Consider the following 16,816-nt stretch of genomic DNA (forward strand, 5'->3'; position numbering starts at 1 on the left):
TTAACTAAAACTATAGGAAAAAAACTTTGTAAACAAATAAAATGAAATGCGGAAATAAAATAAAAGCTACGATTAAACGAAAAGTAAAGCAAATGCTTCTGAAACAAACTAAAATAGAATAAAAACAAACCTCAAACATTTTCTGTTACTGTTTTTAAATACTATTTTGCTAAAGTAATGATTTGTTCATCTTTAATGACTATTATTAGTTAATTATTATTAATTATTAATAATATTAATTAATTGGCCATTTTGGGGACATTAGTACATAATGTGTACTGTGTATTCGGGTAGGATTCTCTAAAGACACAAAAAATAGCTCAACAGCTCTCAGTGTGTCTAGAAACAAAACTGCTAAAACGTAAATGCATAAAAAACTAAATAGAAACATATCTTTAAAATAAAAAACTAATTGAACTGCACTGAAAACTAAAACTAAACTGGATTTCAAAAAAGAAATTGAAAATACAATATAAAAATAAAAACAAAATTTTTTAAATCGAAGCTACAGTAATAGCTGCTATTCTGTTCAGGTATCGCATTTTATAATAAACAAGCCATTCATGCTTCAGTACAGTTGTGGCTTGAGATGCATCTTCTAGCTCCATCCTAAGTTACACGTACCGCTCTCGTTTTTGCAGATGAGCTGAGTGGCATCGCTTATGACCATCCTCCCGTTGATACGACCCATGCAGAGGTAGAAGCCCTGGTCGCCCGCGGTTACGTTGGTGATGGTCATAGCTACGGTTCTGTCCGGAGACTCGCTGAACCGGTACCTGCCCCGTGTCATATTCCTGACTTTGTTCATGACCACCGCTATGCTGGTGGTACGGGCCGTCTGGGCCGCCAAGGTGAACCAGTAGATCTCGTGTTCCTGCTTCACGCTGCAGTGCAGGAGAACATCTCCTCCCCGGCACGCGTCTTCCAGCACAGCAGCTGGGTACATCTGCAGAACAGTGCCTTAGGAGGACAGAAACGATTCAAGGTTTCAGTCTCCAAAAAGCATTATCCGCTACGGCCAATTATCTAACCACGTGCTTTTGGACTTCAGGAGGAAGCCACAATTCCCAGAGGACACCCACCTGAACAGGGAAAAGCATGCAACTCCACACAGACGTAGGGGAATAATTGGTCCCTGGGGGGGGGGGCTACAGTGTTACTTCCAAATAAAATATCGTCATAGACTCTACACTGTCTTTCATGGAAGAAAGCCACATTGTGCATATCTCCACAACTTTTAGACAACTCAGAAATTAGGACGTAGGTTTGGTTCCAGCATTGGTAGGACCCGAAACAGCCTCAAGCCCCCGCCTCCTAAACACACCCCGTGCTGCCATGATACTGGCAGGGACATGCCCATGCCCATGCCCATGCCCAAATCTATGCCCGTGCTCAGAGGAGACGCAGCCAACATCTCCGGATTGGATCTAATAGAACTTCTCCTGCCCAGAACAGACACGTGCGTCTCCTCCCTCCATCAGCAGCATGTCTAAACAGATACATCAACTTGAGCCAAAGCTAGTAATCTGTTACAGCTGTTTCCCTCTTGTAATATCCTTCTCAGCAGATCACAACAAATCAGAATTTCTACGCATTTAATATTTACTAAAAGTACACTCAATATTCTTTGCTAGCAAATAAATTTATAGCATGTTCACCATTTGAGTACCTTTATTAGCAAGAAAATCTCATATCTTTGATTGATCAAAGTAACCTCCTCTAGCAGTTACAACAGCAGAGAAAATTCAAGTCATTCTTTTCTACAAGGAACATTAAATACTGCTCTTTCAAGGGATGAAACAGTTAACTAGTGTATTTCAATCTAAAGGGCAGCCAAGAATGTGACTCTGTCATCACCACATAAACAGTTAATAGGATGTCAGACATGCACTGTTACAAACTTTTTCCATGTTATCAAGGAAACGTGTTTTGTTTGACTTATATTTTCATTTATAGTTGTTTACTCAACTTTCAAATGCTTAATAAGAATAACAAACCGTCAGTCTATGAAATAAATGGAAAAGTGGTAAAAACCTGTGGTGACTGATAATGTAGTTGTACCAATATACTAATTTTCTGCAGTACATCATCTGCCTGTTTCAGAAGCACTCAAACCTTTAAATGGCATGTTGTAATCTCTCACTTAAATTTTGTCCATTGGTACTGGAATCATTTCTAAGGCTGTTTACAAAAATCTAACCGCATCTAAGTAACGTGTGATATATGTGTTTTATTAGTATTATTTCAAATAGTAGAATAACTTGACAAATGTTACTCATACCAGTAACCAGTAATAGGAGTAGTACTGTAAAGTTCTGCACAGTTCAATTTCTGTAATACTCACAGATTATGAGAAGACTGAAGTTGTTGCAGTGAAGTTTACCCATGAGGTTTATCTCACAGCATGGCGATAGAACTTCAGTTAGCACCCTACGGCTTACAACTTCCTGGAGGATAGCTATATATACCCCTCCCCACGCAACCCCCAGATTTTAAACGAAAATGAAACAATACTTTATCCGTCATTTGTACAAAAACATTGAGATGCATCTTCTCTTGGTGATGTTGATGCTTCCATGTCCCACTCTCGCCAGCATGGGCAAGAAATTAAAAAGACCAGTAGGATGTTGGGTTACATCTCTAGGTGTGTGGAGTTTAAGACAGAGGGGGTGAGGCTAAGATTGTACAATTCCTTGGTAAAATCCCACCTAGAATATTGTGTGCAGGTTTGGTCACCATACCTTAAAAAGGACATTGCTGCCTTAGAAAAGGTGCGACGAAGGGCTACGAGAATGATTCCTGGTCTTAGAGGAATGTCTTATGAGGAGAGGTTAGCTGAGCTGAATCTGGTTAGCCTCGAGCAAAGGAGATTAAGGGGGGACATGATCCAGGTCTATAAGATTCTAACGGGTCTGGATGCTGTTCAGCCAAATGGCTACTTTAATATTAGTTTAAATACAAGAACTCGTGACCAATAGTGGAAATTAGCGGAAGAACATTTTAAACTGAATTTGAGGAAGCACTTCTTTACACAGCGTGTAGTTAGAGTATGGAATAGTCTTCCTGCTAGTGTAGTGCAAATTAAAACCCTGGGTTCCTTTAAATCAGAGCTAGATAAGATTATAACAACTCTGAGCTATTAGTTGAGTCAAAAAGTACGAGCCAAATTTGTTGCCCGGGTGGGGGATACAGTAGTTTGTCGGCCTGGGGGGTGGGAGTAGTTGGGGGGGAGGCTGTTGTGGAGTATGTTTGTGTGTGTGTGTGTTTTCTTTCTTTACCAAACACTCCACAAGCCACTGAAAATGGCAAACTTGTAAGATAAATACCGAGTTAGAGGATGGATGGATGGATACATGGATGGTCGGTCCTTTCATTTCCTGTAGGTGGCAGTATTATCACTCTTTCATTTTTCAGATTTCAGTTTCTTGCATCAAAAAAAAAATTTGAAATAACGGTCATTTATCTTTTGAGTGAAAATTCAAAGCTGCAATGCAGTGGGAAAAAAACAACAACAATAGCGTTGTATTCAAATTAACGCGAGGACACCGTGTAAAAATTCCTGGGGAACAGTGTGGAATGATCTTGCTAGAGATTTCCAGCAGTGCAAGCCTGCCAGTAAAGCCCATCACGACTGGCATCACAGAAACACGAGCCAATGAAAATTAGGGAACCAAAACATTATTGCATTGGATGCCAGGTGGTGTAATCATTATTAGCCTAAATTCCGACACAAATGGTCTCCGGAGGGAGAACATCTGTTGTACCCTTGGGGAAACATACTCCGTCTAAAATGTTTGGCTGTTGAACAATAAGCCATTTAAGCATGCAAATGCAAATTGTTGTTAAAAACAACAATTTCTCAGTAGCCAGAAGAAGATACAGCATGAATTGCACAAATTACATAAATGAAGCTGTCGCATGAAAATAAACTTGCAGATAGCTTAAATCCGTAGCTTGCTGTCAATATCCTGCAATTTTTTAAGAGGTGAGTGTTAAAGAGTTATATTCACAAATCGAATCAATTTGTACTGTCCTCGTAAACGTAATGGAATTACGAATGTAATCACACAAAAAAAATGTCAAATGCATATAAGCACTATATAAATAACAAAGTTCACCAATTGTCCTGGAACTGATTCCACCATAGTGACCCTTTTGCTTGCTAGCGTAAACATTTCATTTATTTCATCCTCAGGTCTATAAAATCTATTAATAAAAATTTTAATCCATTTGTCAGTCACAACCATTCCATCCAGTTACAGCACAGATGTCCATGTGTTTTAAGATATATTCTCAAAATACTGCTTCCAAAACCCAGGTGATTACTTGTGTCGCAAAGCCTACATGGACAAAGGTATTGGGACACCTGGCCATTACATCTACGTAAACTTTCATGACATCCCATTCTAAATCTTTGCAGTTATAACAGCAGCCCCTCTTCTGGGAAGGCTTTACACAAGATTATGTAGTGTGTCTGTGGGAATGTTTGCCCATTCATCCAGAACTGCATTGGTGAGGTCAGGCACTGATGTTGGACATGAAAGCCTGGCTCGCATTCTCCTTTCTAGTTCATCCCAAAGGTATTTGATGGGGTTGAGGTCAGGACTCTGTGTGGGCCAGTCAAGTTCTTCCACACCAAACTCACCCGACGAATAAGAAATAAGAATTTCCTCTGTTCACTAAACAGTTTACTGATTCCTTGTTGGATACCTAGATGAACCGCTTCAGTTCCCAAACCCCTCCTCAGGGAGACCCCAGCCATTCTGTGTATTTATTACATCTCACCACCAGCTCACTTCATTAATGAATTTAATTAGTTAAAAAAATCCAACAGATATTGATAATCCATACAAGATACCAAGCCGGTCTGGTCAAATAATACATTGTTTTTTTAATTTAATTTATTTATCCTTTATTTTACCAGGAAAGTTCCACTGAGATACAGTATCTCTTCATCAAGGACGTCCTGGCCAAGATAGCAGCAAATCAGACAAAAAGTTTCATATACATGCACACAGAGATGATTAATATAAACACAAACTAAAACACTGGATGGAACTGGAGTAGGAAAATACCGCAGTGGCTATAGAAGAGGTTTTCAGGTGGTTAAGCTAACACACTTTGTCAGGCATAATATCACATTTTACACCAGCATAAAGATCATTTAAACATCATTTCCTTTGACTGTCTAAGACCTTCGCACAGTACTGTATATTTACTGTATATATGTTGAATAATAGCCAAAGGTTAATCAAGGTTAATCTTTTTTTTAAAAAAGCTGCAAATTACTTACTCCCCCGATAGCTTGGTAAAAAAAGAAGGAACCAGGGTCCCCCCCTCTAACCTCCAGCACGAAATGCCCGTGGGCCCCCGAGAGCGGCGATGGGGTTTGGCAGGCGGCAGGCAGCCCTCCTATCCGGGAGCTTGGCTGTGACTCCCAGGGTGTGTCCAGGACATGAGGCCGGGGAGTGACGCATGCAGAATGAGCTAATCGCTGGGTGGGCCTGAGCCCGGCCTGACCCCGGCCGGACAGGAAGGGGCCCATCAGACTGGGGCCAGGCCCCGTCTCTCTCAGCACTACCAGGTGTGAAGTCAAACGGGGCCCTGGAGGCCGGGGACAGGTACCGCGGCTGTACTGCTAGAGGAGTACTCATCACCTTGGACCTTTATCCAGGGTAATTTCCCATCCCCACGGTGCTCCACAGGGCTTAAGATGCCAGTCAGAAGGTGCCAGAATGTGAAGGTTATATGAGAGTGGAGAGGTAACGAGGCAGACGCAGGTTCCGGAAGCCGTGCCGAAAAACATGCCATCGAAGTAAATCTAATCTAACAAAGGGCAGGAAATAGCGTGAGAATTGGTCTATAAGTTACAATACATACTTAATTAATTTTTTTTTTTTTATTTTATGTTACTGTTTTTTTTTTTTGTTTGTTTAAGCAGAGAGCTGTGAATCCATGCAAATCTGTACTGGAAAGCAGACAGTCAAAAAACAGAGCGACGTTCCGACAGGATCCGGCACGAAGTAGGCACTACTGCTCCGGCAAGATATGGCACATATGGAGCCTGGAGCCGACATTAATGTGGCCCCCCTTCACTAGCTACCCTTCAGGGAGACACACTGAAGGTTTTCATTCTAGATATAACAATTGACAAAACGTAACTTAAATTCTTTGTGTTTTGAAATCAATAACTCCATGGAACAATGTCTGTTTGACTGTACCTGTCTATGCTATTAACTGTAATTATTGATTAATTCAAATTAGGATAAAAAGGATTACATTGTCAGAGAGAACATCATCAAAATAACGTGAAGACAACATTATTTGCGCAAACACACCTAAATGAGTTTAGCTTTAGCTTATTTACGACACAAAGGCTTGTGCGCATTAGCTTCTGTAGCTCAGAAGTGCAGCACTGTGCTTCTAATTCAAAAGTAATAGGGGCAAATCCAGGAATCATGAATACAATGTAACCATTTCCTCTGCTGTAAGTCACTTTGAATCAAAGCATCAGATACATACGTACAATTGCTGATCTCTAAACCTGCGATTGTAAGTGCAGGCTGGGTTTTAAAAATTCACTCCCGCCATCATCCAGGGTACTCTGAACAGGGTGCTAGCCTTTCACAGAGAACACATGGGCTGAAAAATGAAAAAGAGCAAAAAAAAAGCAATTAAGCAAAGTACTTCCTGAACTGCAATGGTTAATGGTGATCATGTAACAGGAAACATTGCATTTTCACTGGCCCATCCATGACCAGCACTGCGGACCCCTGATGCGAAACTCAAGATAATTGTAAACCTTAAACTTAACCACAAACAAGAGAGACTGCATGCTGCAGATGTACTTATGATAATGCTAACAGTAACTTTATAGTATTTAATTCCTACTGGCGTCCTTAAATTTGACCAAAAGTGCTCCCAGTATGCAAACAAAATCTCACACATCACAGCCATCTTATGGGACATCAAATTGTAGCACAACGGAGCATTTTAGTCGTATTAGAGTTGCAACACTGACCATTTTTTATCAGTCTAATATGAAAAAAAATAAAAAATTATTTGGTAACACTTTACTCGAGAGGGCACAAGTAACTTAGTAGTCAGTTACTACTGAAGTGCAAATCATGAACAAACATAGTAATTGCATGAAATACATAAACCGTTATGACCAATTAATGAACGAATATGGGATCAGTACATAACACTTAGTTTCTGGTTAATTAATAGATTAATTAACAGTGTACTACTGCATTATTTGTGCCCACAAGTAAAGTGTTAGAAATTATTTTGTAGTGTGTGGATGCTATTTATTTTATATATGTAATATATAAAATCCAAGAGAGAGAGAGGGATGATAGGTGAAATATTTAAATTGTGTACAGTGTGGTGTTATTGTTTGCCTTCTATTGTAATTGTAATATTTAATTTCAATGTTATCGTTTCAACTGTTACTTTTGTCAGTATGAGAGTGTACATCCATCTTCCATCTGCTTACCTAGAGGTTTGGCACCGACCCCAGGCAGCACGGAAGCACAAGGAAACCAGATCAGCTAGTGGAAACCCACCCAAGTGGGGGAGAACGTGGCAACTCCACGCAGGGAGCAGAGGTGCGAGGCGACGGTGCTGCCCAGAGCCGCCCACTGTGAAAACAAAGGGACGTAATTACAACGGTACAATACGCACATATTTCAGCCCTGCGTGCTGAAGGACACCCCCCTGCTGGGGCACTTGCTGAGGTCATTGCAAGTGAATCCCAGTGTTCTCTTAAATTCCGCCCCTCCTCTCCACTACTCCCTTGGAAACCCGGAATCCAACATGAGGGAATAGTTACCCTTAATTTATGTATGTAGGTCCAGACATCACCTAAGCAACACCGAAATGCCGTCCAAGTCAAACCCACGTTCCCGAAGAGGAAGAACAATAGTTTCAGACAAAACATTCACAGAGTCCATTATTAAACATTTACTTTGCAAGATGCCAATGAGTATTAATTAAGCCAGCATATTACTGTTTACAAGCCGGAGTTTAATTAATCCATTGAAGATTTCACACTGTAGAGAAACCATGGAATTAACCAATTTCAGCTGACTTGCCGGATTTTTTTTTTTTTAGAATGTTTTAAATTGTCCCCATAAGAATACAATCCCCCAGCACAGCTGTGTCGCAGATGACGTGACTGATTGTGCCTGTATATGTGTGTGACTGTATATATTATAATATGTATTATAATTCAAAAAAATGATGCATTATGAGAGGCACACAGTTGCAAACTAGATACAATTTGTGCATTACTGGGAATATATTCATGGAATATTTTTGCTATACCTGCTTGTCTAAAACAATTCATAATTCAGAATACAATCAATGGAAATAAAATCAATTAGTCGTGAAGTATTGTTTAATATAAGTTTTTATTTCAACAGTATTTGCTAACAAATAAAAAACTGAAAAACATGGCAGAAATACCAATTGTCTTAAAAGTCTTGTGCTCATTAAGGTACAACATTATGCCTGAATAAATATTCTGGAATGTATTCACTGGTGTACTGCAGCCCTGGGGAAGGATACTGGTCCGGAGACAAAGGCAGGAAACCGCAATCTTCCTGCTATTGTCCTCTACCGCTCACTTGAAAATATACATTGGTCCCCATATGCGCGATTTTACTGAATAACTTGACAGCTTCTCAGGTGTCACGCTTATTAAACAACAAGTAGAAAAGCTGCCAGCATTTCTGTTTAACAAAGTTATACTTGGGGGGGGGGGGGGGGGAATTATAAAAAATTCATAGCGGAAGCTAAGGTTACAGGCAGTGCTTAGTTTGTAAACTCTGAGGTGTCGGACCTCATAAGTATCCCAGAGACCAACTGCGATCACCGTTATATGAGGAGCTGCAGCACGCTGCCTTTCAATGACGTCACCTAGACTAATCAGTCTTAACTGTAATGCGCTATTAACTGCTTAAACAACTGCATCTACACCTGATAGTTCCATCACAGTATAAGATGACTTACCCTCTTAGGTGAGTTTAATGGTCCAGAAGATAATCTCACCTAAGCCTATATTAGGGGCCAAAAAGTGGATTTTACTGCATGCACGTGGTGTGATTTTTCTCTTTCAAATCAAAAGTCAAAAAAGCAAAACATACTAATTTAGGTGGATGTATATCAAAGAAATACAGCACAGCTGATTTTATAAATATATATTTCTTTAGTTCAATGTGTAGGCCAATTTGTTCCAAAGTTGAACTATTATTAATTTTAAGTTTGAGCTGGTGTAGCGCAAACTGCTCTGAACTGCACAAATTAAGCACTGGTTACAGGTCATAAGAATCTCAAATGCAGGTAGCGACGGAAATGTTCACTATCCCTTAAAGGGTCATAACCATGAAATGATCTTTGTGTTGCTTAAATACATGCAAGCCATCCAGCTCTTGTCATTTGTCTGATGCAACATTCCAAGTATATTTTGGCTGTCCTTGGGGTTACCACCAGTATCAGAAAAAAAAAACATTTAGCAATTCAAATCTAAAAGCCAAGACAAGCTCCTCGTTCATCACATCTAGTTTGGTGTACAATTCGTTAATGCTTTCAGCATACGTCGTTAAGTGACTGAGTCAGGACTGGCCAGTCACATGTCGGCTGAGGGAGATCATTCAAGAATGACACCTGAAGAATCCTGTCCTGTCCCCTATTTGTCGATATCTCATCACTCACTTCTGTGGCCAGGGGAAGACCAGGCTGAGCTCAAGAGCGATAGCCATAATGATGTATCCACAACAAAAAAATAGTTAATGGATTTTTTTTTTTTTTGACGCTTTGGACAATTGATAGACCTGGCTTTGTTCTATTGTTGGAATTGCACCTCAAAGTGAAAAAGCAGTTATCTTGCTTGCATAAAACCCATTAACTGTAGAGTGGACGGTAATGAAGTGACTCTCAGCCAAAGAGCTGACGACATTTTTTTCGTAGGGTACTTCAAGGCAGTACGTAGAAGGTCTGAAGGCTCATTCAGAGTATAAAAGTAGAATGACTGTGCCGTGGTCACATAAAATGTGTGAAGTAGCTGAAGACTTCATGGGATGGTAATTTGGTTCCCTGTGGGCCATATGGTTGCCTGAGTGAAGGAAGTAGCGAGAAGGATGGGGCTTGAGTTCTGTGGCGATCAGGAGGTGCTATCGCCGTTTTTGGTCTTCAGCACCACCAGTGTAACCATGACCGGTATGAGGCAGATTGGAGTCATCACTAGGACGAAGATGATACTGGGAGGGGGGTCGTATAATTCAGTGACCAGACAATCCTGGAAGTACTTGGCGTGAATCCACACGAAGGTGTCCTCCACCAGCTGGTTGGGCCACGGGACCCTGAGGGAGTCGGCGTACAGCTCGGTGCACATGGTGAATTCAGTGTAAGATCTGTATGGGGCAGCAGAGGTAACAGAAGAGAAGGGTTGGTGTGGAATATCAGCGAGAGACTCCGAATACCAGGACTTTACTGATACCAAATTTCACGACGCCGCATGAGATTTACTGATACCCAATATCATGACGCCGCATGAGATTTACTGATACCCAATATCGTGACGCCGCATGAGATTTACTGATACCCAATATCGTGACACCGCATGAGATTTACTGATACCCAATATTGTGACGCCGCATGACATTTACTGATACCCAATATCATGCCGCCGCATGACATTTACTGATACCCAATATCATGACGCCGCATGACATTTACTGATACCCAATATAATGATGCCGCATGACATTTACTGATACCCAATATAATGATGCCGCATGACAATTACTGATACCCAATATCACGATGGCGCATGACATTTACTGATACCCAATATAATGATGCCGCATGACATTTACTGATACCCAATATAATGATGCCGCATGACAATTACTGATACCCAATATAATGATGCCGCATGACATTTACTGATACCCAATATAATGATGCCGCATGACATTTACTGATACCCAATATAATGACGACGCATGAGATTTACTGATACCCAATATCACGATGCCGCATGAGATTTACTGATACCCAATATAATGATGCCGCATGACATTTACTGATACCCAATATCACGATGCCGCATGACATTTACTGATACCCAATATAATGATGCCGCATGACATTTACTGATACCCAATATAATGATGCCGCATGACATTTACTGATACCCAATATAATGATGCCGCATGACAATTACTGATACCCAATATCACGATGGCGCATGACATTTACTGATACCCAATATAATGATGCCGCATGACATTTACTGATACCCAATATAATGACGACGCATGAGATTTACTGATACCCAATATCACGATGCCGCATGAGATTTACTGATACCCAATATAATGATGCCGCATGACATTTACTGATACCCAATATCACGATGCCGCATGAGATTTACTGATACCCAATATAATGATGCCGCATGACATTTACTGATACCCAATATCATGACGCCGCATGAGACCAAAGTTCCTATCATCGAAGAGCACAATCCCTCACTATTAATGACTTTTGAAAAAAATCAGCTTTTACTATCCACTGCTGAAGAGGATCCTTATTACTATACTTGTACTTTATTTATATATTTACATTATAATCTCATATAACACAATTAACTACAGCTATCGTGGTAAAGAAATTAGGCCTACATATGTTCTTATTCCAAATGTATATGACAACGCCAATGAAAAAGCTAAACATCTGTTTCAAAAGCATATAGCTAACTATCTGTTGGAGGATGCAAAAGATTCACTCACCGTTTTATTGTATCCCATGTGCACCTTTCGTGGTTATTATAATCCGTCAAACTCTTTTCAAAGCTCGGAAGGCATTTGAAAATAACAAAATTCTTGTAGCATTCAACCCAGTCACATGACTCATGGTTGCATGTCGGACAGATAGGATCTAAGACAGAAAAGGAGATATTTAATGCAAAAAATCACTGCACGGTACAATGATGTGGTGATTTCAGTGGTTTTCACTATGAATCAAAAATATTTTCATTGACGTTAGTTCATAACTGGAGATTTTATGGCATCATACCTATAATACACTAAGGAATGATAATCCTGTTGATGTAGCTACAATGAGATTGAGACAAACTGATTCCAATTTAATTCAGTCATGTTTTCAGCATCGAAGAGCATGCAAAAAGTAATGCACCATACCTTTCATTGTCTCATTTGTAGAAGCTGAATGCAAAACGAAAAACAGAAAAATATCAAAACCATTTACCATCACGTAACCATTCACACAGGTGCCATAAAGAGTAACAATTCACCAACACAATCATGTCAAAGAAGTATTGCTTTGTTACAAACTACGTCTGAGTACCTCAGAAGCAAATGCAGAGAAGCAAGCAATGCATTTATAGTTGTTTATTTGGCAAACACTATTTCCAAAGCAGGCAAATATCACATTACAAGCACACAACTGTCAAGAAGGCAACTAGGCATAAGTGCAGCTTGGCTAAGCTTCCAGTGAATGCAGACATAAAATGTGCGTGTTTTTTCTTCCCTCCTACCTAGCAGAACGTCATTAGAACTGATAGCGGACTGTCACCCAGCCTGTTCTGTTTACGCAGACAAACATGCCACATCAGCGCTGCAGAAACTTACCCAAGGCTACAGACAGAAAAATTCCCAGAAAGCAGAGCATTATCCTCATGTCAGAGAACACAACGGTGGTACGCTTTCTCCAGCTACGGCGGCTGAACAGAGTCTGAACTTTTACTGTTGCTGAAGCGAGGCATAACAGGAAACTCGGTGGGGTGAACACGAGACAGAGAGGCTATCCAGATGTCTCACCCCGTGCCTGTTTGTCCTAGACTTTGAGAGCTGACTGGACAACTTTATTTTCCACGTACGTGTGATCATTTCGTCGTAGTTTGGTTTCAGGGCCAGGAAGGCGCCCCCTCTCCGAAAAAGCACATTTGGGTTGGGGTTAGACGCACATGCGAAGACACTTCTTCCCTTTCCCTTTTCCCACAGACAATAAACTTCCCAGCCTCGAATGTGATTTATCTCGAGAGCAGCTGTGGCTAAATAAGAAACATAAGTAAACATGAAGGCCAGCAGATTTCTTGACGGAAAGTAATCTTGAGTAAGTTTGGGTGTTCCTGCAGATGATGTGTATTAATTTCTGGGCTGTTCTGCCGCCAGTCCGCTTTTGTTCATCAGGATAGATGTAATCAGACCTTACCAGCTGTTTGAAGGCCATTCTCTCCTGCCCCGAGCAAGAAATGATGCAAAACCCACAACTAAAGGAGACCCACCCACATAAAATCAAAAGACTGGCAACCAAGCCATGAAAATAAACTGTAACCACATGCACAGTAACAAAAACTCCTGACATCCAAAAAAGAGACTGATATAATATTTGTTTTGCTTTGTTTTTTTTATGTGTTTGGTGTTTAGCACGGGTATCCTTTTGGCAGTATAGCCCTTTCTTGCCCCAGAGATTTACCCCTACTCTGATTTTTGACCCTTGCACTGCACCTCCAGCCCTGGGGATGTACAAGGAGGGTGTGTGTTCCTCAGAGATTAAGCCACACACCTCTACGCAGACTTACCCTCCCCCCTCCCCCCTCCCAAAGCTGTTTCTGCCAGACAGATGTTTTGGCCAAGGGCTATCACTGGTGAGGGGCAACGTTTCGCTCTGGCTGAGGTACCATAACGATTAGGCAATGCAGCAGTGCTGTGCAGAGATAAGGTTCACGGAGATAAAGGGAAGAGGCAGCCATAGATAAAGACAATTTTGCAGCCCAGACATGCAATTATTGCTTTAATGGGGGAAAGTGTTTACAAACACAGAAAGGGTTTCCTTAAGTCAAATCTCAGAATATGTGACCAAGTATTAACAAGTCAGCCATATTTGCTTTCCAGTGCGCAAATGTCTTTTTCAGCAAGAAGCAAACGTTGAACCCAATCCATTAAGTATATTTGTAGGAAAATAGGGCCATGCATAAAAATGATACTTTATGGTCCATAAAATAGAATTGCACGAATTTCGCCAAAGAAAATGTTAAGAAATGAGAAATAGCCTTTACCTGTCGTGAGCACGTGTGTATCTTCCCCATACACCAGCACCACGTTCAACACTGCAGTGAGAAATAAGAAAATCAGTGCAGGTTCCTTTCATCGGTTTTTGTTCCATCTATTCTTTCCCTGACCTTGAGGTCTTGCATCTCTACAAAAGCTGCTGCATTTACGCTAAGAACGCTGGGTGAGGTGATGCATCTTTCACATTAAATTTGCCCCGTATAAATTACAGATGGTTCTGTGCAGCCGACACACCGAGACAGGAAACAGGTGCATGAAACATCATGCTGGCAGAACTGAATCCATCACTGGTCACTTTTTTTCCCCCCACAAATGTATTTAAAGAACAAGGAAGGGAAAGTAACTAAATCTGCAAGTTTATACATGGACATCGGGGACCAAATGTTCTCCTCCAAAGCAGTCGATCGAAAGAGGCTGCTGACTTTGAAAATGGCGCGATCCCAAGCACTCCAGAAGCTCCATAACCTCCCCCAAATATGATATACGGGGAGGGGGGGTGTGCATGTCTGTCCATTTTCTATACTAGATTGTCTTATGCAGTGTCATGCTGGTCCAGAGTCTATCCCAGAAGCTACAAACACACACTGTCAGGGAAAAGTGGTACAACCCTGGTACAGTTTTGTGCCCCAAGGTACACGGAACAATGAAGTTCTCCCAATGGTACAATGGTCCATTTCTATACCTTGAAAGGTACAAATTGTTTTTTTTCCTGTCAGTGCAGGGCAGAGAATAACCCAGGATGGGGCACCAACCCATCACAGGGCACACTCAGACACCATTCACAGCTATGGACAATTTGACAATTCCAACTAGTCTGTGGGGGGAAAGTGTAGAACCCAAAAAAAAAAACGACATGGGAAGAACATGCAAACTCATCGTTCGTAGACCTTGGCCCAAGTGATGTGAGGCAACAGTTCTAACTACTTCTATACTGTACATACAGAAAATCCTCCAAATATTAAATTCCAAGATGCAAACTTTCAAAGATGTGAATGTGTGTGTCGAATAAATTAGAAATTGTTTCAATAATTGAAAAATTAAAAATCGTGCAGGAATTTCAAATTCCATGACAGTGCGCAAGTTGGTTCCAATCTCTGATGCTTCTTTTCAACAGGAGTTGAGGGGAGGGAGTCGGAGCTCCATCAGCTGCACGCCTAAGCTAACTTTTTTGGACTTTTGGACTCGCGAACCTGCTCTTGAAACGGAACCGGTTTGTATCCTGGGGACTCTCTATATTACTAAATAACTCAGATAACATCGAAAATGGCAAGTCAGTAAAGCTACACAGAGAATCTAAGCCACGGGGAAGAAGAAGAATATTAGTTTGCTTCATTTGTTAGATTTCCATTGAACCAAGTCCTTTATTTTCTTAGCTGTTGAATATTTGTGCAAGATAATTTAGTCAATCAGCTGCATACCAACTTAAACTTTAATTTCATTAAACTGCCGCTGCCTCCAACTAAAACTTTAACATGTGAACCCCCCCCCCCCCCAGCACCACCTACTAAAAACCGATATTGTGAAATTTTTTTTTGAATTTCCTCTTTTCAAGTTGTGTCTATTCCCGTGCTATCAGATTCTTCCCACATTTTAGGAATTACAGACTCTTGTTTCACACTAGAGAAACACACAGACAGTTTCTGGGGCTGCATATACGATGGTTTTCCGTCTTTCAAGCGCTTATCCTGATCAAGGTCGCAGGGGCCCCCGGAGTCTGTTCCAGGCAGCACAGGACACAAAGCAGGACACAAAGCAGGGAAACACCCTGAATAGGATGCCAGCCGCTATATACTATATGCGAATAACAAAAATGCTGACAGGTTTCAGTGCTGGTCAACAGCCTTCCTCCATACAGTATATTTCTTCATTTAGATCTAGTCTCTCTTTACGTGTCACACTTTGACAATGGAATTAGCCCCCGATCTGAATACAGTGCGTTTCATAGCACGGCACGTATCAAATAATGGTATAGTCCCCAAAGAGCGATGCTTCTTGGATCTAAGTCAAAGTTAACAACCATTTCCAGGGAGTTTTTAATACATTCAAGGCAGGGAACATTAAAAAAAAAAGTTATTCTCAGTTACAATAACAGCTTTCTTCTTAAAAGTCTTTAATTGCTTCCTAAAAGAATAATTCACTTACCCCAAAATTCAAATGTGAGAATCTTTAGAAGAAAAGACAAAGACGAAAAAGCCCTTTTCATTTCTGGATAATGCATTTGACCCTCACCAGAGCTGAAAACAGATGAAATATCACAACATTTGTGAAAGAAAGCTCTATAAAAACAACAGGAAGCTCTCGTTTCCTCTAATGGGCGGATTTTCACTATGGGACAGCCTGAGATAAGGTTGATTACCTCTCCCCCAAACTTTCCCTCTCTCTCTACCAGATTATTTGAACAGAAAACAGAAAAATATTCTGACAAAGAAAAAAACGAGACAACTGGATTGTCTGCCTTCACTGTTCTTGTTGTGTACAATTAGAGTGACTGATTTTAAGAAAACATTCTTAACTCTTTTAGGATCATCTCTGTTATGAGTTCTTAGTTTTCATGCAAGCGTAATTGTGATTTCCAAAGAATCAATAGTGTTTATATGCATAACACAGGAAGTCTTGGTATATACCAGCACTTGGTATATAGGTGGTATATACAGTACAGGCACTTGGTATTTAGGTGGCATATACAGTCTCTGGGTATACAGGTGGTATATACA

At 40.7% G+C, this 16,816-nt stretch overlaps 1 protein-coding gene across 2 annotated transcripts; it reads right to left on the reverse strand.

Moving 5' to 3' along the window:
- Positions 1 to 8,395: 8,395 nt before the first annotated feature.
- On the reverse strand, positions 8,396 to 16,402 carry ramp2 (receptor (G protein-coupled) activity modifying protein 2). 2 transcript variants are annotated; one of them, XM_023835700.2, is made up of 5 exons: positions 16,245 to 16,402; positions 14,090 to 14,140; positions 12,210 to 12,233; positions 11,799 to 11,946; positions 8,396 to 10,415 (listed from the first exon to the last, which is right to left on the reverse strand). In XM_023835700.2, exons 1-5 carry the CDS (start codon positions 16,318 to 16,320, stop codon positions 10,166 to 10,168), a joined length of 549 nt encoding a protein of 182 aa, XP_023691468.1. In that variant the 5' UTR covers positions 16,321 to 16,402; the 3' UTR covers positions 8,396 to 10,165. The 2 variants fall into 2 exon arrangements, with proteins under 2 accessions (XP_023691468.1, XP_023691469.2); XM_023835701.2 differs by lacking the exons at positions 14,090 to 14,140; positions 16,245 to 16,402 and adding an exon at positions 12,660 to 14,075.
- Positions 16,403 to 16,816: the final 414 nt, after the last annotated feature.

This window comes from Paramormyrops kingsleyae, chromosome 22 (genome assembly GCF_048594095.1).
Source record: "Paramormyrops kingsleyae isolate MSU_618 chromosome 22, PKINGS_0.4, whole genome shotgun sequence".
NCBI lineage: Eukaryota > Metazoa > Chordata > Actinopteri > Osteoglossiformes > Mormyridae > Paramormyrops > Paramormyrops kingsleyae.